This window comes from Zootoca vivipara, chromosome 3 (genome assembly GCF_963506605.1).
Source record: "Zootoca vivipara chromosome 3, rZooViv1.1, whole genome shotgun sequence".
Classification (NCBI taxonomy): domain Eukaryota; kingdom Metazoa; phylum Chordata; class Lepidosauria; order Squamata; family Lacertidae; genus Zootoca; species Zootoca vivipara.
Window position 1 is genome coordinate 74,053,292 of NC_083278.1, and position 22,536 is coordinate 74,075,827.

The 22,536-nt window shown below is 44.1% G+C and overlaps 1 protein-coding gene across 1 annotated transcript; it reads left to right on the forward strand.

The window, feature by feature from the left end:
• The first annotated feature begins 1,436 nt into the window (after positions 1-1,436).
• Positions 1,437-22,155, forward strand: KCNK1 (potassium two pore domain channel subfamily K member 1). Its single transcript, XM_035108429.2, has 3 exons — positions 1,437-2,378; positions 18,199-18,594; positions 20,052-22,155. Exons 1-3 carry the CDS (start codon positions 2,024-2,026, stop codon positions 20,309-20,311), a joined length of 1,011 nt encoding a protein of 336 aa, XP_034964320.1. The 5' UTR covers positions 1,437-2,023; the 3' UTR covers positions 20,312-22,155.
• Positions 22,156-22,536: the final 381 nt, after the last annotated feature.

The following is a 22,536-nucleotide window of genomic DNA, read 5'->3' on the forward strand; positions in this document are numbered from 1 at the left end:
GGAGTTATAATATCTTTCCTTTTTTATGCTCTCTCCAGAAGAAGAGGGAATGGGGTTTGGCAGTGCAAGAACAAGGACCCTGCTGGAAGTTCCCAACAATTTAATTAGGCAGAAGGTCTGTCAGCAAAACTAACAAATGACACACTTGAAAGACTGGGCAGCCTTGAGGAACAGGATTCTTAGAGAGTTTTCTGTAGCTCAGGGGTTCTGAGTCAGCTACAGCCTTGATTACTAACATTCACAAAAGTGTTGGGTGGTTCTAGAATGACGATGTGCAGGTTAACAAAACAAAAGTGGTGGGCTTTTGCACTACTTCTTGGGAAGCACACTCACAATATCAAGGGTAGCCGACATGGTCTCCTCCAAATGTTGTTGGATTCCAACTCCCATCAGCTCCACCCAGCATGGCTAATGGTCAGGAACAGTGAGAGCTGTAAGCTGTAGTTTAGCAAAATCAGGATGGCACCATGTTGGCTACCCCTGTGATGGACAATACCAGGAATGCCTTGGTTTTATTAAACATGGACAAAGATTTGGCTTTGTGGTTTTCAGAAGTCCTGCACAGTTGTATAGAGAAGGTAAAGGCACTCTTTTGTCCGTTTAAGTAGAGGTTTTCAGTGCGAACCTCAAATTCAGAGTCTCCAGTGACAAGGTGGAATCAAGCAGTAGACCCAGGCTACATTCTTGGATCTTTTAGGAGGAATGCAACAAGCCATGAGCCCAGTTTTTGGACATAGGAACCCCCCAGCCTCCACCTTGTCAGCATATGACTTCTGCTTATTGCGGCCAACTAGGCATTGGCCAAAGACCTGCACAGCTTCACCTGATTCTGAAGGAAAGGAGAGATATAGAAGGACAACTGCAAAACAAATACTTCCAACTTCCAACCCATGGAGCCAGATGGCATCAAGCGTCAATTGCACTCCCCTTGCCTTTATCTCAATGCAGGTATAATAAAGCAGGGTGATCAAAGAAACTGTTTCAAGGCCAAACACAGGCCTGGTGCCAGATTGAAATGGGTCTGAATAACCAACTTCTAAGCATTCCTGAAGCCGACTGCCACAAGCTTCTGGTTCCAGAGAGGTCTTCTCCATGACCTTGCAGGAGGTTGGACTAGATGACCCTCATGGCCCCTTCCAACTCAACAGTTCTATGTGAGGGACTGTGCCGCCACCACTGCCAGTCCTGTCTTCATGCTGCAAAGAGATGGAGAAGCTACTGCCAGTCCCAGTCCTGAAAAGGAATGGCACTGAGCAGAGACCAGCGGTGAGGTCCACATTCAGAACAGCAAAACCACAGGATGAAATGGCAGAACAAATTAACACTTACGGTGGAATTACAATGAAAACGAACTTTTCCATCTCTCCCCCCTCCCCATGGTCATTCCTGATGTGCCCTTTGCGTGCAGAAAGAGAAAGAGATTGAATACGGGTAGGTGCGTGAGAGTGTGGGCCATTCCAGATATCCAGATGTGTCCTTTATTTTGAGAGAGAGAAAGAATCTATAGGTATGCGTGCTTCCTTTTTTTTCTCCCCCCCGCTCACTTTAGTGAGCTGCCCAGCTGGAACCAGTTCAGCAGCTGACGCGCGACCCGTTCCCGGTTACCTGAGCCGGGAAACCACGTGAGCGCCACATCATCTGGGCTTTTGATACGGAAAGTCACCGAAAGGAGGAAACAGGAAAAGAACGAAGCGAAACCCGGCTGCCGGACGCCCGGAGAAGGGCTCGTTTGAATGAGTGGCGGAGCTTGAGCCTCCAGGCAGGGGACGCGCGTCGGGGCCGAGCCGGTGCTCCGGGGCCGAGCCGGTGCTCATTTCCCACCCCACCCCGTCGCCCGCCTCGGGCTGAAACTCGACCGAGCGCCGCCCGCGTCCCGCTTCCTCTCCTCCGCGCGCGTCAAAAGGGCGCCGAGGTTCCCGCGCCTTCCTTCCCTCCCCCAGGGACCGGAGCCTCGCGAGCGCTGAGGGCAGGCGGCGGCGGCGGGCTGGCGCCGGGTGCGAGCGCGAGGCGCTGGCGGGGGAAGATGCTGCAGTCGCTGGCCGGCAGCTCGTGCGTGCGGCTGGTGGAGAGGCACCGCTCGGCCTGGTGCTTCGGCTTGCTGGTGCTGGGCTACGCGCTCTACTTGGTCTTCGGCGCCGTGGTCTTCTCGTCGGTGGAGCTGCCCTACGAGGACCTGCTGCGCCAGGAGCTGCGCAAGCTGAAGCGGCGCTTCGTGGAGGAGCACGAGTGCCTCTCCGAGCAGCAGCTCGAGAGCTTCCTGGCGCGAGTCCTGGAGGCCAGCAACTACGGCGTGTCGGTGCTGAGCAACGCTTCCGGCAACTGGAACTGGGACTTCACCTCGGCCCTCTTCTTCGCCAGCACCGTTCTCTCCACCACCGGTAAGGAGGAGGGCGCCGGGCGCCACGCGGGCACGGCGGGACCAGGCCTCGCCGCGCGTCTCCCTTCCCCGCCGCCCCCCCCCCCAGTCCGTTCCTGTCTCGCCCCCACCCCCGACCCCGCTCCTCTTTCTCCCTCACAGCTCCAGTCGGGGGGCCTCACAGGGAGTCAATGAAGCCCCGGAACCGAGGAGCGAGTGCCTCTCCCTCGCCCTCCGAGAGGCCACCCTGAAGGGCCAATGACTTCCCCCCAGGGCCGAGGCCGATTTCCAGGCGCCGCTCGCTCGACGAGCAGCCCCTTCTCTCCACACACCTCCCCCCTCCTCTCCCTCTGCGCGCGTCCTCCTCCAGGGGCTCTTGGAAGCCCCGCTTGCCGCCCTTTCCATCCCGCCGCATTGCATTCGCGTTCTGCGTGCGGGACTCCCGCCGGGTCCAGGGCGCTGCAGAAGAGAGCGGGGCTTCGTCTGCGCCAAGGGCTCCCGAGAGCTCCTGAAGCAGATCTCTGGACCAAGCCTGGGCGAAGTCGTCGAAGCTATAAGAATAATAATAGAAACTGAAAAGTGCTCATCCAGCATCACCAAGGAACCACAGGCTGTCCACTCTGCCCCTCCCGTGGTTTAAAAGTTCAAGCGTCCACTCCCTGGCACTTTATGTGGCTATTGGTCATGCCTATGGCTGCAGAACCTCTCTCTCATTCATACACATACACACACACACACACACAGAGAGAGAGAGAGAGAGCGCACAGGGCAGAGTCCTAGGGTGCATTCTTTTATGGTGTTTATATTTGATATTTACTTAAATAGGTGAGTAGAACCAACCGTGGCTGGACTGGTTGTTCAATTTTAAAATGGTTGTTTTACCCAACCCTGACAGTGTACACAAATGCGAAGATTGTGTAAGAAGCACTCAGAGGGCCTTTTCGCACATGCTGTTTTCATGACCTTAAAAGAAAAAAGCTCAGCAGTAATATGGATGTGATGCTTATGTTTTCTAAAATGTACATTGAAAACACTCAAAGGTGCTTTTTGGCTGCAGTCCTAAACACACCAGAAAGTGACCACCGAGAGCTTACTTCAAAGCAGACATGCTTGCAGTAAGTTCTCAGATGGTGTGAAGATGGTACACTTCCTGCATCTGTAATTCAAGAATTAAAAAAAATGCATTGGTGAGAATGTACACCAGTTTGAAACTTTATACAGTAATCTCTTCAGCTTTCTGGGCCACATTAACAAATGATGCATTCCAGGAAAAAAAAAGAGCATTATTTGTGAAAGTAACTTTATGGAACTGCTTTGGTTCCCATGGAGAACAGGGCCAAGACGTAGGTTATAGGTTTCTAATTAACCAGTGTTTAACGTTTTTGAAGCAAGCCTTTGAGCTGCATGTTCAGTCAGAAAAAGAAAAGCATGTTGCAGTGTCATGTCAACACAGCTTTCAGAAGTTAGGAAGTTAGGAAAAGCAAGGGCTAATTGATGGGTGAATATTTGAGTCTTGTATCTTGTAGCATGTGTGTGTTCTCAAGGGTCTGTTACACAGGTGGAGCTGGACTTTGAACATAGGACCCCCCTTGATGAAACTTGGCAACCATGTTACTAGACCTTCTCTATCTGCTTCTGTGATGTAATATAAACAAATATAAACTAGAGCTACCAGTTGCAACCTTGAAATGCTATAAAAGATGTATGGCATAATCTGATTTAATGAAACTTATTCCCACTGACATAAACAGTTTAGGGGGGTGTAGTATTAGGAAAGAATTCAGTGCTGTCCTGTGCACATTTAATCAAGTCCTGCTGTGTTCATTGTGGTTTACTCACAGATAAGTGTGCATCAAATTGCAACTCTAAAGTATTTATTTTAACAATGGTTGGGTGAAAGTTGTATGTTGAACTGAATTTAGGAATAATTGCGAAGACATGCTAGAAAGAGTTGTAGAACAGGTTCCATTCTGTCAGGACAACTTGATGGATGCTTTACCCTCATATGTATAACCATGGCATGGCATGTTCGGACCCCTGGGCTCTCACTTGTGGGGTGCCTCAGGGTTCTGTCCTCTCCCCCATGCTTTTTAACATCTAGATGCAGCCGCTGGGAGAGATCATCAGGGGTATCACCAGGGGGTGTTCATCAGTAGGTGGATGATACCCAGCTCTACCTCTCTTTCAAATCAGAACCAGTGAGGGCAGTGAAGGTCCTGTGTGAGTGCCTGGAGGCGGTTGGAGGATGGATGGTGGCTAACAGATTGAGGTTGAATCCCGACAAGACAGAAGTACTGTTTGTGGGGGACAGGAGGCGGGCAGGTGTGGAGGAGTCCCTGGTCCTGCATGAGGTAACTGTGCCCCTGAAGGACCAGGTGAACAGCCTGGGAGTCATTCTGGACTCACAGCTGTCCATGGAGGCGCAGGTCAATTCTGTGTCCAGGGCAGCTGTCTATCAGCTCCATCTGGTACACAGGCTGAGACCCTACCTGCCTGCAGACTGTCTCGCCAGAGTGGTGCATGCTCTGGTTATCTCCCGCTTGGACTACTGCAATGCACTCTGCATGGGGCTACCTTTGAAGGTGACCCGGAAACTACAACTAATCCAGAATGCGGCAGCTAGAGTGGTGACTGGGAGCGGCTGCCGAGACCACATAACACTGGTCTTGAAAGATCTACATTGGCTCCCAGTACGTTTCCGAGCACAGTTCAAAGTGTTGGTGCTGACCTTTAAAGCCCTAAATGGCCTCGGTCCAGTATACCTGAAGGAGCGTCTCCACCCCCATCATTCTGCCTGGACACTGAGGTCCAGTACCGAGGGCCTTCTGGCGGTTCCCTTGTTGCGAGAAGCCAAGTTGCAGGGAACCAGGCAGAGGGCCTTCTTGGTGGTGGCGCCCGCCCTGTGGAACAGCTACCAGATTTTTAGAAGTCATCTGAAGGCAGCCCTGTTTAGTTTTTTATGTTTAATAGTTAATGTTTAATATATTATTTTATTTCATTTTTCTGTTGGAAGCCGCCCAGAGTGGCTGGGGAAACCCAACCAGATGGGCAGGGTATAAATAAATTTATTATTATTATTATTATTATTATTATTATTATTATTATCTTTGCAGAAAAGTAGCAATAAGGGCACAGTTTTCAAAAAGTTGAGAACTGTGGTTATACATGCACAATAAAATGATTTTCTCTTATTTCAGGGCAGTCAATAGGCTCTGGATCAGTTTTCTGAGCCGAGGGACCAGGTTGCCCCCAAGATTGAGGGGGCCCGGTGCACGTTGTGTGTGTGTGTGATGTCATGCATTGTCTAGAGGAGGCTGAGTGCTCTGGAGGAACCGGCTGCTGAATCTGCAAAGTGTGTGATGTCGTGTGTGAGTGTGATGTGTGCCAGGCCTCTCAACATTGAGGGGACCCAGTGCCTTTCCAACAAAGATTGAGGGGGCTGTAGATATGTTAGCCCTCTAGAGTTGGTGTGCCTGTTTCTGAGGTCCCACTTGAATGACTTAAAAAGCACGGACCAACAGTTCTCTTTTTAGTTCATAAACCTGAGTTTTCAAAATGAGGATGGACCTTCCCCCCCTTACCTTTGGTTCCTAATTTCCATTTAAACCTCAAGGTTCTCTGAAATCAGATTATGGTCTTGGTATCAAGTTTGCCATTCATTACCTTCTGCCTAAGAGAAGCCTAAAGGTAAAGGTAAAGGGACCCCTGACCATTAGGTCCAGTCGTGACCGACTCTGGGGTTGCGCGCTCATCTCGCATTATTGGCCGAGGGAGCCGGCGTATAGCTTCCAGGTCATGTGGCCAGCATGACAAAGCCGCTTCTGGCAAACCAGAGCAGCACATGGAACGCCGTTTACCTTCCCGCTGTAGCGGTTCCTATTTATCTACTTGCATTTTGATGTGCTTTCGAACTGCTAGGTTGGCAGGAGCTGGGACCGAGCAACGGGAGCTCACCCTGTCACAGGGATTCGAACCGCCGACCTTCTGATCAGCAAGCCCTAGGCTCAGTGGTTTAACCACAGCACCACCTGGGTCCCTAAGGTAAAGGTAAAAGTTAAAGTTTCCCAGCATCAGAGAAGGGGGTCTAGTATGCTTAGTTTATATGTTTTCAGTCTTATTAACTGGTAGAACTGGAAAATTCAGAAGCTTTGTTTCTGCAGATTGAGGACACAAGTTTTTGCAAGTCTCCTCAAAGATCACAGTGCTTTTGAGATAGCTGAGAGAATGCAAGTCTGCTACTGTGTGTCTCTTGCTTTCTGAATAAGGTGACCTGGTGGGGAGAAGTGGGTATTACATTTCCTCTTACAATGGAAAAACCGATTGCTCATCATGTGCGGTCGAGAGATAAAAGCACACCCATAACTAATTCACAATGCACTCCCAATCTGGGTAGCTTGTTGTCTCTGTAGCTACTTTACTGTGAACTGTTTTCAGTGCTCTAAATATATGTTGTTATGGTTTTCTCCTGTGTCCTAAGCAGCCTAATTAGGTTTTGTTAAAGTTCTGAATACAGATTCTTTCCAGAGATCAAATATTCTTTGTTAATCACTTATCAGGTCTGTTGAAGTCACTGAGGTAAAACTGCTTAATGTGACATAAGGTCACTGCAGCTCTGCCCATCATGACTCATATCACATCCTGTAACCTGAGCAAAATGAATGGCACGGGTCAAGTTTAAGAATCAGTTGCACCTGCTGTATGTAAAGCTTAAGCAGTTGCAGTTTCAGAAGATGGCTTTTTGGTTGCACACAACGTAGCTGTCATCAAATGGCACTATTCATTGCTTGAAACTTTTTAAACTTTACCATTTCTTTCTGAGTGAACATCAAAGCTTGTTACCACTTCACAATTTAGGCAGCTTCAATTGTTGTTTGTTTGTAGTTTGTTGTTGTTCAAGCACCACATCATAATGCAATGCGGGAATGCCGTTAAGGGGTTAAGTTACAATGACAGGTGTATATCTTGACATGTTGTGAAAAACAGGAAATGTGGTCCCAACCATATGGAACAAGTAGAACCTGTAATAACATGTGGCAGTATATGTCCAACAACCCCTAAGAAGAGGAGTGCTCATTTTCAAGATTCCAACCAATCTTAAACAAGAACCTTGTTTTTAAGACCTCTAGAGGGGAGGGAGTTTCAGGAACGGAGAAAGGAAAGGAGACATTTTTTTGTCTGCCCTCCTGAAGCCTTCCTCTGTTGTGCTATATGACACTGGAGGGCACATGTTTGAGGCTCTTTGAGGTTTGACAGTAAGGAACGAAAACATCCCTTTGCAGTGCTTATACAGGACACTTTCTACAGTATAAACTCTTAGGGGCTTGAACTGACCAATTTTCTTTCCAAACACACTAATGATCATGATCAGTATCCTCCATCCCTCAACTGACACCTTTGCCCTGGAAGCTCATATGTCCTTCTTAGGGTTTTGTAAAGGGTTTAAAATTTACAAATGTTGCAAGGGCAGTGCTGTTTTGCCACTTGAGGCAAAACAGGAAGTGCTGCTCTGCCATGCTGCCCACTCCCCGCCCCCAACCCCCAGCTGGGTCACCCACCTCCTTCAGCACTGTCTCCGCACAGCCTGGCTCCACCAGCACTGTCTCTGCTACTGCCATTGATCAGCACTGATTTCTAGCGAGAGAAATTCAAGCAATCTCTCATGCTCCATGAGATCTCACTAGAAATTAGTATCAATGCTCTGCCAGCGATGGAGGTGGAAAGGCAGCTGGCATGAGTGTGGAACCTTGTGAGACCTTCTGTTTCTCCCCATTTCATGGGTAGGGAAGCCCTGCAAATATGTTTATATATGCCTAAGGAATGTCCCAGGCAGGGCAGTCTCAAGCAGGTCGCGTGCCCTGGCGCTGAGGGGCGGAGATCGCTCCGGGGGTCCCGCCCTCGCAGGGCACAGCATGGCTTTGCCGCGCAGCGCCCAGCCTACCCTGGCGCCCCGCACCACCGGGACTCTACCTAGAGCCGGCCCTGGTCCCAGGTCTGTCACAATTAATACATGGTGACAATGCTATAATATTTTGGACTCAGTGACAGTGTACTCCAAAAACTGTGAACTAGAAACTGAGCTCGAAAAACTCGGGTTCTGAGACTCTATGCTGGTAGTGCAAAAGACTCTTTTATCTGATGCTGGCAAAACAATCTTGCACAGGAGCAATAGCCTTACCGTGGCCTCTTTGGATGTAGGAAACAGCTTTTAAGCAGAATAAAAGTGTCAAGGAAGTGTTTTCAGGCTGGGAAGCCCATAACTATTTAAATTGGGGAGGGGAAGAATGGATCAGGGTATAGAAGATCAGTTTTGTGCTCTTTTGTATGGCAACAACAAAGCATAGAATCAAATTAGTGTAGCAAGAGGAATTGAAGGTGTTTTCTATCAGCAAGCTATGGAAAGAATGATGGCTCTACCTCATTTTGTTTCACAAGAGATGCTGATATAGTTATAGCTTGTATGGATTATGGGCGGGTAATTTCTCATCTTTTTTTTTCCTTTTCCTTTTCAGTTTGTCAGACTAATGCATTGGCCACTGAATAGAATAATTGTCATAAGGGTGGTAAAAATATCACTGACTTCAGTTATTTGTTATTTTAAAAAATAATCTCCCTTTGTGCAGACTAGTACCGTGTTTCTCCAAAAATAAGACACTGTCTTATATTTATTTTTCCTCAAAAAAACCCCACGGTGGCTTATTTTCAGGGGATGTCTTATTTTTTTTATTATTAAGTATGGTACAGGGAACCAGGGCGAGGGCCTTCTAGGTAGTGGGGCCCTCCCTGTGGAACGCCCTCCCAACAGATGTCAAAGAGGAAAACAACTACCAGACTTTTAGAAGACATCTGAAGGCAGCCCTGTTCAGGGAGGCTTTTAATGTTTAATAGATTATTGTGTTTTATTTTTCTGTTGGAAGCCGCCCAGAGTGGCTGGGGAAACCCAGCCAGATGGACGAGGTATAAATAATAAATTATTATTATTATATAATAATAACCTACAAGGTTAAACTGCCTATCACTATGGCTTATTTTCGGAGTGTGGCATATTTTCAGGGTATGGCTTATTTTGGGGGGTATGGCTTATTTTCGGAGAAACACGGCAGTATTGACACTAATGCTTTAAAAGAAAGACCGGGGGGGGGGACACAGCTTAGGTATGGGTGGAATTCGAGTGCTAATTAAATGTGCAGGAAAGTGAGTCATTGAAACATTTTAACAAGGTTTCTTTTCATAAACATGAGGTGCTTTTAAAAAACTGACTCACATATCACAGTGCCCCAAGTGAAACTGTTGACTTTCAGAGTGGTATTTGGCAAGCGTCTGTGACGATGAAGGGACAACTTCTTAGAAAGCATTTCACATTTCCATTGCACCACATCTGAATAAAAGCAGTGATATGTTTTAGAACATGGAAGTGGAAACCTGCTGTATTAAAATCTGTGGGTTTTGTTCCTTTCTATCTCCTTGAAAGAGAAGCTGAAACACGCCATAGACACATAGAATTGTACATTTGGAAGGGACCACAAGGGACATATAATCCAACCCTTTGCAATAATCTTCTCCCTTGAGGTTGACTGATACAGTCTTGCAGATAAGTTCACCAAAGTTCCTATTCTAGTTCACCTGCCTAAATGTACCAATGGCAGGAATTTGTGTCATAAAGAAATCAGTTCTCATAAGCTTCCCTACACGGTTTCTTGGGGACACTTCTTAGGTAGCTTTACTAATATATTCTGTAAGACTGATAAATCATGTTGCTTAATACAAATAAAAAAGTATGTGGCATCATCATACAGGTTGTGCTGTGTTTGCCAATAGACAATAATGAATATGTCTCTTGTAAAAACATTTAACTTAACAACTTCTCCTGGTTGAAAACAATGAAAGCTTCCATTTTTGTTATGACTAACAAAGTTTCTATAACCCAGACTTTCACAGCCCTAGATCTGTGGGCTTCTTCTCTTCACTGCTTGCATTTTTATACAACAACATGAAATATTCATTGCAGATGCATTTATAGATGATGCCTATTAATAGAGAATTAACAGCAAACTATTTCACATGTAAGCACTTTGTTTATTTCTGAAAAATGTTAATTATAGGCACCACTGTATTTTACAGTATAATTCTATGCATGTCTACTTAGAAGTAAGCCCCACTGGGTTCAATTGGCCCTAGGCTACAATGCTCTATATTCTTGTATGTATTTACTATGCCTTTAACAATTTTGGTCCAGAATACCTTAAGGACTGCTTAATCCAGGCATCCCCAAGCTGCGGCCCTCCAGATGTTTTGGCCTACAACTCCCATGATCCCTTGCTAACAGGACCAGTGGTCGGGGAAGATGGGAATTGTAGTCCAAAACATCTGGAGGGCCGAAGTTTGGGGATGTCTGGCTTAATCCCTTATATTCCTGTTGGGTCACTGAGAGCTTCGAAGGAGTCACTGTCAGTGATACCCCATGGCTTCAGTGCACGGTTCATATCCGTCATGAGCTGTAGGCTCAGTATTGTGAGCTTCATTTTAGAGAACTTCCTTCCAGTAGAAGTCAGACAGGACCCTTCCCTGTTATTCTTCCGGCATCTACTGAATACTTTTTTTCTTTCAGCAGGCATTTTAGTTAAAATCTAGTTCTATCATTTTAACCAATGTTTACCTTTTTCTATATTGTATTTTCAGTATATTACAGTGGTACCTCGCTAGACGAATGCCTCACAAGACGAATTTTTCGCAAGACGAATGCGTTTTGTGATTTCAAGGGAGACTCGCAAGACGACGTTCCCTATGGCGTGCTTCGCAAGACGAATTTTTTTGTCCCATAGGGTGCCTCGCAAGACAATTTTTTTTTATTCGTCTTGCGAGGCACCCTATGGGAAACCGCACTTCAATGCGTTCCTATGGGAGCCGCTTCGCAAAACGAATTTTTCGCTATACGAAGCAACTCGCGGAATGAATTAAATTCGCCTTGCGAGGCACCACTATACTTGGAGACAATTGTTGTTAAGTGGTATATAAACTGTTTAAATAAATAAACAACACACTTGGGATTCAGTAAATATGCACAGGGTTGCATAATAAGACAAGTGGTGAAAGATGCTTCTGTTTTTCTCCTTCATTTCCAAGGAGCTTTCAAATTTCTTTGGGAATTTTAGTATACATAGGGTTTTTCATTGCAAGGTGGCCATGAGTGGTAGGTGTGTGTTTTCTTTTCTTCCTATTAAATATTTATCCCAGCGCTTGGCTATCTATCCAGAAGCTGGCTTATTTAAATTGACTACAGTTAATGTAAACCATGATTCCCAGTTCAAATGAAACCAGGCCCCCTCTAAGACCTGGAGAGGTCCAGACTGTTAGCAAAGTAGCTAAAACTGCAGCTAGGAAGCCAACGTCACATGCAATACTGACTCTTTTTCTTGAAATTAAAACTATGACTAAACATTGGTTAAAATATTCAAATTAGCAAGTATCATGACCTGATATCATGACCTCTGATAGTTAACTCAAACATATGCACACATACACAGAAACACTGCCTGCATTACATCTTGGGTGCAGTTTAGAGCATTTTTCTGTTCTGTTTCTACAACCCTTGCCCAGCAGTAAGTTCTGATTAATGTGCATATTGTAATATTTCTGTACATAAAAAGGTATGTCAGCTTTTCATTCAAAGGTGCATTCTGAGGAATAAGGGAGAGTTGGTGGTGTGGGATTCCTAGCTGCTCTTTCCCTCAGAATCACCTCAAATTTCTCCATTCCTTACTGAAAAATAAAGGAGGGAGGATCATTGCAAAGTGACAATGCAAACAGGAACAGTAGAATATCGTCAACCATGTAATCATTAGCTCACTTCTTGTCCCTCATTTATACTATTTCTCAACCCTACATCAAAGAAATTCCACTATGTTTCCATAAAAAGAAGTGAATGAATTTCCCATGATCTTAAGAAATGGTGGGGGGACATGAGGAAAACATAGAAGGGCAAAAAATTGCTGGTGGTGGTGCCATGTGTAAAGGTGAGTGAACAAAGAGTAATAATTACAGGTGAGTGAACAAAGGTGAGTGAACAAAGGTGAGTGAACAAAGAGTAATAATTACAGAGTACAGTGGTGCCTCGCTTAACAAATGCCCTGTAAAATGGATTTTTCGCTAGACGAATGGATTTTGCGATCGGAGGTTGCCTCGCAAGACGACAAGGTTTTCTATGGCCGCTGCTTCGTCTTGCTTCGTCTTGTTGCTGCTTCGTCTTGCTTCGTCTTGGGTTCAGAGCCGAAGTGCGGTGGTGCGGGGGCTGCGAAGGCAAGCAGCTGTGTGCCAGGCGGCTGGGGGAAAGCAGCCCCCGCACTGCCGCACTTCGGCTCCGTTCCCCAGAGCCGAAGTGCAGTGGTGCGGGGGCTTTTCGCGTTCACACCGCCGGGCTTCGGCTCCAGGGGACGGAACGAATTAAATTCGTCTAGCGAGGCACCACTGTATACACCTCATCTGGAAACACCCCAAGAGGACAAAAGATGAGGTAATGTCTAATAGTAGAATTACAGTCATACCTCGGTTTAAGTACGCTTCGGTTTGAGTACTTTCAGTATAAGTACTCCGCGGACCCGCCTGGAACGGATTAATCCACTTTCCATTACTTTCAGTGGGGAAGTTCATTTCAGGTTAAGTATGCTTCAGGTTAAGTACGGACTTCCAGAACCAATTAGTCATACCTCGGGTTAAGTACGCTTCACGGTGAGTACTCCGTGGAGCAGTCTAGAACGGATTAATCCACTTTCCATTACTTTCAATGGGAAATTCGCTTCAGGTTAAGTATGCTTCTGGTTAAGTACAGACTTCCAGAACCAATTGTGTACTTAAACCGAGGTACCACTGTATTTTAAGCATGGAGCAACATTCCATGATCCTTTGGTGGTAGTATAACCTCCTATTAATGCAGATAGATTTTGCTACTTCCTAGCTGGCTAGGTGTCAGATTCCAAAAACTGCAGTCGTTGCACAAGGATTTTTGCAACCAGGTTTTGGAGTTAATACTTCTCAAATGAAGCAGTATCTTTGAAAAGATGTACTACTTGACATCTGCAAAATGCTGAGCCAGTCTGTCTATTCTGAAACCTAAGTGCTAGAGTTTCTGCATCTTCCTTTCTCTGCTATGGTGCATTCTTAACATTTGGAATTTTTTCAGCATGGATACTTCACTGAGTTTATCTCCCATGAACTGTAGGGTGCCAATTCACTACTTCTTAAATCTTCATGTGTTAGGTACCCACATTTGTATCCACCTTTCATCCTGCTCCTGGGCATCCATTCCTACCCATTATTTATTGAAAACCCAACCCCTGCATATATCTGCAGCCTTAGTACATGAGACCTAGTTGGCCCAAGCAGAGAAACCTACCAAGGCCTGGTCCAAAAGGAGTATAAAGATGGAGCAGGATTCTGACCTTTATCTTCTTTCATTTGCCATTCCTGGTTGGAAGTTGTTTGCCAATATTGGTCAATGCAGCAGCTTTTGTTTTGCATGTTTCCTCTCTGTGACACCAAAGTCAAAGTATTCCTGGTTTATTAAAGGAAGAATAGAAAATTGTGTTCCTCTTCCTGCTCCTTACTTTTATGAGGCTTATTTTCTGCAGATCATAGGGAAGAGGCATAGCTCAGTGGCCAAACACATGCTTTGCATGCAAAAGGTTCCCAAGTTCAATTCCTGGTATCTCCAGGCAGGGTGTTGTGCTGATGGTCATATTATTGAGCTAGATCAGGCACCCCCAAACTGCGGCCCTCCAGATATTTTGGCCTACAACTCCCATGATCCCTAGCTAACAGGACCAGTGGTCAGGGAAGATGGGAATTGTAGTCCAAAACATCTGGAGGGCCGACGTTTGGGGATGCCTGAGCTAGATGAACTAATGGTCTGATCTGATATAAAGCAGCTTCCTATATTCCTGTGTTCCAGGATTTTGGCTGCTTATCTAACAGGAAGAAATAAATTTCCCAAGATACATAACCTATTCCTTACTTGGTGGGTTAGGTGTGTGTGTGTGTGTGTGTGTGTGTGTGTGTGTGTGTGTGAGAGAGAGAGAGAGAGAGAGAGAGAGAGAGAGAGAGAGAGAGAGAGATTAGTAGATGGCAATGAATTGCTGTTGACCAAATCATACTGCTGGCATTATAGTGACAGATGCAGTCCACCAGTGTTTAGAAGCCTGTTCTGGATTAATTGCGAATGACATTTGTTCTCAGGCTGAGTCACCATCCTGCACAGGTGCTTTACTCAGCAGTAGCTATCTCCACACCTGCCAGTCGCCACAGTGCACTAGGAATAAACAGTGTTTTTCAAGAGCTTGGATTAATTAGGATGAGTATTAAAAATTGATGCCCATTTTTAAATGCTGCTACAGAAAATGAAAAAGCACAGCGTTAAACGCATCTTTCTGCCTCAGAGAGACACTTGACTTACCATATTCCTTTTTATGTTCTGCTCTGCAGACAAGATAAATGCTGCTAATTAATAGCTTAATATTAACACATTCACATTTTTGTAGGAGGCACAACTAAGATGTAATAGTCATAGCGCAAGAACATAGTCCACAATCATTTGCAGTTTTCTTTTTAAATCCTGTTTTGGAATACAGTTTAGTAACTTTTATTAAGATTCCATGTAATATTTTGAGGATAAAATATTGCTGCACACCCAGAGCCCTTCAGGTAAGCACACTGCAAGTTGAAATAAGCAGTTCATCTGAAAACTGGAAGCACTACCAATCCAGCCCTTGCAAGAGCACATTTATGCTCCTTGGATGGTATCCAGCAGTGTCCATCTGCTGCTGGAATATATTTGTTAGCATAAGAAGGGAAAGAGGCAACCTCTAGCAATTACTCCTCCCCCCGCAAACCACCCCCATCCCTTTATATCTGCACCAGAGTGCAGGGGGTGCATGTATGCCCCAGAATGCCTCCCTCTGGTGGATTCTCGCCATCGGTGGACAGATGCCATTGGATACCACTCTTTGTAGATATGGTGATAGTTTGCAGCTGTTTATCAATTTAGCTGTGCCTGACATATCCAGAGATTGCTAGCTGGAGCCTCACCCTAATAACTGCTCTTGATTGTTCATTGCCTAGCAAGTGGGTAAACCAGACAGCTGAGTAAATTGATAGTTTTCTAGTTAGAATACTCAAAGAAACTTCCCAAAGTTTAACTTTCTAGCTATTAGGTTTTATTAAGTAGAAATGCATTACTTTCCACTAGATTTGGTAGGTGGTCAAGTTGACGCTGACAAGGGGGTTGGGGAGAGGTATGTTTGCCATTGTTATATTAACTAATCCTGGTGCAGTTTTTGTTGCTGGAAAGTTTTGGTTTCACCATCCCGAATAATTTCATGTTGCTCATAATCTTGGTACCTTCTAATCCATCTTTCTATGGAGGAGTTAGAACTGGGGGCAGACAATCTGCAATATGCACAGAGGGATGAAGCAATAGAAGCACAAAGAGAGACAGAAATGGGATAGCAATCCTGCAAACTCCATACACTTCCCAGGTGCACACATTGCCATTTACTCCAGTTCCAGTGTGCTCCCACAGCTGGCAATCAAAGTTGTGTATACACAATATTGGTCACAATCCATCTGTATCCTGTAGGTTCTTGATAAATACCCCTGTTTTATGCACTTTCCCTCAAATCAGCTGTTGGATAATGGAAGGTGCAGTTAAGCATGCACAGATGACAACTTCAGTGGAGTTCAATCACTGAATTAACAGATGCAGAAATAACACAAATCAGAAACAGATTGATCAGTCCATCTCTGCTCTGAATATGATATGCCAGGGTCACAGAATGGGTGAGAACTGCTGCCTTAAAGCCCTGTATGTAATTTTCCCTGGAGTATCTGTCTGGCCAGTATTCAAAACAGATGAACTAGGAGGATCCTTGATCTGATGCAACAGGTTTCGTCTTGTGTTATTCACAAATTACACTCATACAATCTCATGTGCATCCAATTTAGAGGAGTTCTTACTGTTACATAGCAAACTGTTCATCAAAACAGCAGTTGTGTCAATATGGATGGATGGCATTTTGACAATTTATTTCATCCATGGAATATTTTATCTGCTGAGAAACAGGCCTAGAGTGAGGGACAACAAGTAACTTAAGTCCTCTCTAGGCTTCATGAATTATTACAGTGTTGCTTTTTAAAAAAAACCTTCTATTTGTAATCTTTGCAAAATGAGCCCAAACAATCAAAGAGGCTGAAAAGAAACTCATCAGTCCTAGGGGGTGTTAAATTATCTGGCTAATGGATTATCTAAATGCCAACAAAAAGCAGGCCTATATAAAGTTATCCTGAACGTTGATTTAATGGGCTCTCCAAGGAATAATGCCATAAATTAGGTTTAGCATGCTTATTGGTGAGCTAGAAACTGGGCTGAAAGGCAATCTTCAAATGCGTGTTGAAATGAGTCACATTTGAGAGGGGATTTTGTTAGATTGATCTAATGTAACAAGACAGAAGAACAGACTAACGCCTGAAGTAACTTGCTCCTGGGTCAGAGTCTTGCCACCCAGGTGAGAGCAAGCATGATCTTGCCTGTGCTCTCCAGGGCTTGTGATACCTGAGGGACCTATAACAATACAGGCGAAACGTTTTTCTTTCTTTCTTTGCAAATTAATTCAACTTCAAAGGAGAATAATCCTTGAAAATTCATTGTTTACAAAGAGAATGATAGCTTTGATTCGTGTTGAACTTCAAAGCCAGATATCACCAAGCATTGTAATAACTTCTTACAACTCACATGGAAATTGCAGGGCACTTAAAAGGAACACGAATTGCAATCTACAGTACTAGCCTGCTGAGTCTATAAGGATAGCAAATGTTTTGGCCTTAGCACTCAGAACATAGTGTGGGAACTTGCATCCTTCCCATAGTCAAGAAATTGTGTTGGGGCTTTTTGTGTGTTTCTGTACAGTATATGTCTTAAGAGGTCTTGCAAGCTAATACTCCAATTATTTCTGCCTTGGCAAATATATATTGGGTTAAAATCTCAACCTGAGACCCAAAACACACAGGAATAATCTGATGCTGGTGTATAAGAAGTTGCTTTTTATACAGCTTCACGCCTGACCTGCAGAAAAATAGTGTCAGGAAAGGGGGGGTAGGGTGAATAATGAAAGAGAAAGGAAGAGGAAATTGTGTTTGGCAGCTCTGTCATTGGGCAAAGTGAGGTATTTGCCTGAGGTGACAGGTGCAGGGTGCAAATCTGGGTTTCATGACACCTGCCCTTCAGCCCTGTAGCATAGCTGTCAAGTTTTCCCTTTTCTCATGAGGAAGCCTATTCAGCATAAGGGAATTTCCCTTTAAAAAAGGGAGAACTTAACAGCTATGCCCTGTAGCCTGCTGTCTGTCTGGTTAGTGCCTCTAAGTGAAATCTCGCCCCTCACCTCAGGCAGCAGTATGTCTACGGACTCAGCTATACTGCTGCAAATATAATGTTTTAAGTGCATATTAAGTACATTATACAAATGTGACAGTACATGGTGAGCTTATGGAAAATTCAATATATTTTTCAAAACATTTTTTAAAAAGCATTTTCACAGCATTTTTAATGTGTCTAGATTCCACCTTGGAATTAGGCAAAAAGTCGTCGACATTCTTATTGCTAATTTATACTGAGCGGGAGGTGGGGTTAGTGAATGAATGAAAAGAAGAAACACCCACAAGCACACTCAGTCAGGAGATCCAGGTGCAAATCATTCTCTTCCTTCCACTCTGATCAGTCCACTCCTGAAAAACGAGCAATTCACAGGTCAGACTGTTTTTTCCCCCAAATCTTACTCCTGTCTTTCTTTTTATGTTAACAGGTTATGGACACACCGTGCCTTTGTCAGATGGAGGGAAAGCCTTCTGCATCATCTATTCGGTCATTGGAATCCCCTTTACACTGCTTTTCCTGACAGCAGTGGTGCAGCGCATTATAGTCTATGTAACAAGGCGGCCTGTGCTGTATTTCCATGTCCGCTGGGGTTTCTCTAAGCAGATAGTTGCCATCATCCATGCGGTGATTCTGGGCTTCGTTACTGTCTCGTGCTTTTTCTTCATCCCAGCAGCAATATTTTCTGTCCTTGAAGATGACTGGAACTTCTTGGAATCTTTTTACTTTTGCTTCATTTCGCTGAGCACCATTGGCCTTGGTGACTATGTTCCAGGAGAAGGTTACAACCAAAAATTCAGAGAGCTGTATAAAATAGGAATTACATGTGAGTAGCAAATTACTGGTACAAGTAATAGTTTTTAGAGCTGTGTTTCTTTTGTGACTTTTGCAAAGCAGTCCCATTGAGTCCAGCCATTCATATAGCAGAAGTAAATGGAAAATCCAGATTGGTTTTTTGAAATGTGCATCAAAACCCTGTTAAGTATGTTTGCTTTTTTAAGGTGTGGAATCACATGTTTCAGAGGTGCTCCCAATTCCTAGTTGCTATGGAACTCTCATCCAAAACACCATTCTGAATGATTTGGAGAAAGAATAAGATGCAAATATACTACATTATAAACAAAAATCAATGTTGTATGCAAATATGCAAAGATGCAAATATACTACATTATAAACAAAAATCAATGTGTATGTAAGGACATAGTGGGCCATAGCTGCCAAGTCTCCCACTGAAAAATGCGGGATCAGCAGTGGCGCGGCACCGGAAGTTGCTTCTACGCATGTCTGGACATGCGTAGAAGCAACTTCTGGTGCCGGCGCTGCCCGATTTCTCGTGCCCAGACATGGGCAGAGCAGCAATGGAAGTTGCTTCTACGCATGTCTGGACATGCGTAGAAGCAACTTCCATTGCTGCTCTGCCCGATTTCCGGTGCCCAGGCATGGGCAGAGTGGCACCCGAAATGGAGCCTCCCTGGCAGGTAGGAAATCCGGGGGATTTCTGGGATTTTTTTCTATTCGTGATAACAGCGGGAAACGGATTGAAATCTGGGGGTTTCCCGCGAAAAACGGGAGACTTGGTAGCTATGTAGTGGGCTACAAAGTGTCTACCATACAGATATTTAAAAATGCACCTCTCTATGTGGAATTAGTAATAGCTTGTGACTCAAGCACAAGCTACCTGGTAACATTCATATGACACTGTGGATAAAGAGTTTTTGGAAGCTTCAGCTGGTGCAGAATGACTTACTGGGCTGTATTCAACATAGTGCTAAGTTGCTGGTTCCACAAGCAGAAAGATTTTTCCATGTGCAATGAAACATTCTCCTTCCCCCCTGCACTCCCCCTAAATCTGAGCAGATTTGGGAGTGGCATGGGGTGCACTGAGGGAGGAAAGTCCTGTTGCATTGGTAGTAATCTTTGCGCATGTGCAACTATTTACAGGAATGCCACACATTGTTTTCAAAAGAGTTTTAAAGACCTAAAATTCCAGTCTGCTCATAACTGAATAACGTTTCTGGTTCATATTTTATAAGCTGCGGTTTTAATTGTGGGTGACAATTTTTTTTATACTGCTGTTTTGTTAACTGTATTTTATACTTTGTTTGTTTTACAGTTTTATTTGTAAATTGCATTGATACTTCTTATACTCGAAAGCCTGTGTGGAAATATAGTTCTAATTGGAGAGATAGAGCCCCTTCCATTTTGGGGACTTCTCTGACTTGGAACATTGTAGCAAACATATTACCAGTTCACATTTTAAACTCTGTTTCAATTTCTTCCTAGGTTACCTGCTGCTGGGCCTCATTGCAATGCTGGTGGTTTTAGAGACTTTCTGTGAACTTCATGAGCTCAAAAAGTTTAGGAAAATGTTCTATGTGAAGAAGGACAAGGAAGAGGACCGAGTGCACATAGTAGAACACGACCAGCTCTCCTTCTCTTCAATTTCAGACCAGGCGGCTTCTTTGAAGGAAGATCAGAAAATAAATGAACCTTTTGTGACCCCACAGTCTGCAGTTAACTGTGACGGCTGCATAAACAATTAACCAAGGGCTTCCGTTTCAATATCAAGCGTGCACTTACATCCCTTCAGTTAGAACTAGTACCATTAATGAAACCATAGAGGCAGAAGGCTATGCTATTTTATCAAGTACTCATTGCTGGGAATATTTTTAAAGTGTATGAGCCAAATAAAGCTCTCTTTGGGAACCCCTGGATTAATGGTGCATACACAGAGCATACATTGGGGACTCTAGATTTGATCAACAATTCAGTTCTCATTTCCCCAGCCTGCTCCCCTAAGTCCCCTCCCGCCACCCTGAAAATCATGTTGTGGCTCATTGACGAAATAGGAGTTTTCTGGTGCTATTTGCAACTTCTGGTTTTGAAACATGAATGGGGGACCGAAGCATTGAGTTGGAAGGGTTTGTTGTTGTAGCCCAGAAAACAGGAATAGTCTCTTGCCATGTCTCCTTCAATGAGATTCCCAAATGACCGGGTTCGTGCACACTGCGCTATCTTTGTACTTAAACACACATACACCCCCAAAGTGGAAAGATCCAGAGCAAGTGCATTGTATCAGTTCTGCAGCTATTTTAAAGCTCAGCTGCTTACCTTTGAAGCCTGGCTCAGAAAGGATAAAGGCAGACAGATAAAGTGTGGTGGGAAGTGGTTTGAACTCATTATTTGTTGTATGCCAATCACACTTCGAATGTATCTGATTTCACTCTCAAGTGTACTACAGTCATCATTACTGAGCAAGAATTCTATATCCTGCTTCCTGTCAGAAATCAAACTGGGTGCTTTCTTCCTGGCCTTAAAAATAAAATAAAATAGCTAAAGGGGTGTTTTTGCAACTGATTTCAGTGGATATATAGGATCAGGGACCCATGAGCACCAGCAAATACAGCACTTGTAGGCACAGCTTAGGGGAAAGCAATCTTCCTTAGCACTCTCAGACACCATTTTACCCCATAGGCTGTGAGTCTCAAACCATTTATTGTCAAGTGGTTTCAGAGATATGGTCCTATCTGTTCAAAGTAGTAGTCAAGCCGAGCACTGGCGTATCTAGACTTCTGTGAGAAAAGAAAAATACTTGAAACTTGATCACCTAAAAGCACTGTATATGAGTTTAGTTAATACCTAGTGTTTATTAATAGATTTTATACCTTTACTAGGAAAGTTGACTCTCTTGATAAATCTGCTTTAAAATCTATGTGAGCTGAAGTTTATATTTGAGAAAACACAACTCAGAGATGCTTTTTAAATTTGATTTGAAGCATAGTGTATTTGCATGTTCTCATCCAAGCGGCTATTTTTGTACAGCCTAAGTTGGTTCTGTTTATAATGTTTTAACCTTTGTTTGTGTACATAAATGCATATATTTATAAACTGTACATATGTTGTAGATCACCAGAATTTAACTGACTTGGCTTTGAAATTTTAAAAAGTATCTTCATCCACAGATTTCTCTCTATAGAGAAGTAAAACTCAGAACTGTGGCGCTGAAAAAAAATGACTTAACTCCTGACCAAATGAATGTGGAAGGGTAAGTCTGTAGGGCTGCAATTTTAAAATTCTTATTTTTTTTAATAGGCCCAGCCCACCCATCTCGCTGAGGCTGCTGGTAAGTAGCTTGTCTGCTGTGGCCTTCATAGTATACTGTATCATGGAATCCTGTTGTTCAGTGAAATTCTAATGACAGTCGATTCTGGGAAACAGGGACAAGTTGCATTAATTTCAGACTTTCTCTTTTTTCAAGAGTATGCTCATTAGCAATGATTATTAATACTAAAGCACAGAACTTGATAATGGACAAGCTGAATACCATACCATGTTATATATTAGCTAATCGGCATTTCAAAGTTGAATAAATAAAAGTGTGGCTCCAGTTGTCTTTTCGTGTGATGTCTTAACTGCTTCTTTTCATAATTGACCAGACGTATCTAAAGTCTTCGGACGACTGCACACTCACTGCTGTGCTCAATAATCCCTCACCCATTTCCTGCCAATAGATCACCAGAACTGGCAGTGTTGACCACCTTATTTGATCGTGCAGGACAAGGTTTCTGTTCACAATACATCCTCACTGGATTTTGGAAAAAAGAAAAAATATATTTAAGAAAAAATAGCTATCCAAAGATCACAAGTCAATGCACACTTCTAATATGCTTAGTACGGTACTATTGGCAGCTGTACCCCATGATGCTAAGCAGTAGGCAATGTAGAGCCCCAAAATGTCGGATTATGGAGGTGGAGCAGAGTTAGCCTT

What these genes read in the sequence shown, in the direction of transcription:
- KCNK1 (XM_035108429.2), top strand. Translation starts at nt 2,024, where the DNA reads ATGCTGCAGTCGCTGGCCGGCAGCTCGTGCGTGCGGCTGGTGGAGAGG. An exon ending in CACCGTTCTCTCCACCACCG is followed by an intron (nt 2,379 to 18,198) that starts GTAAGGAGGAGG and finishes TTATGTTAACAG; the next exon opens with GTTATGGACACACCGTGCCT. An exon ending in GTATAAAATAGGAATTACAT is followed by an intron (nt 18,595 to 20,051) that starts GTGAGTAGCAAA and finishes ATTTCTTCCTAG; the next exon opens with GTTACCTGCTGCTGGGCCTC.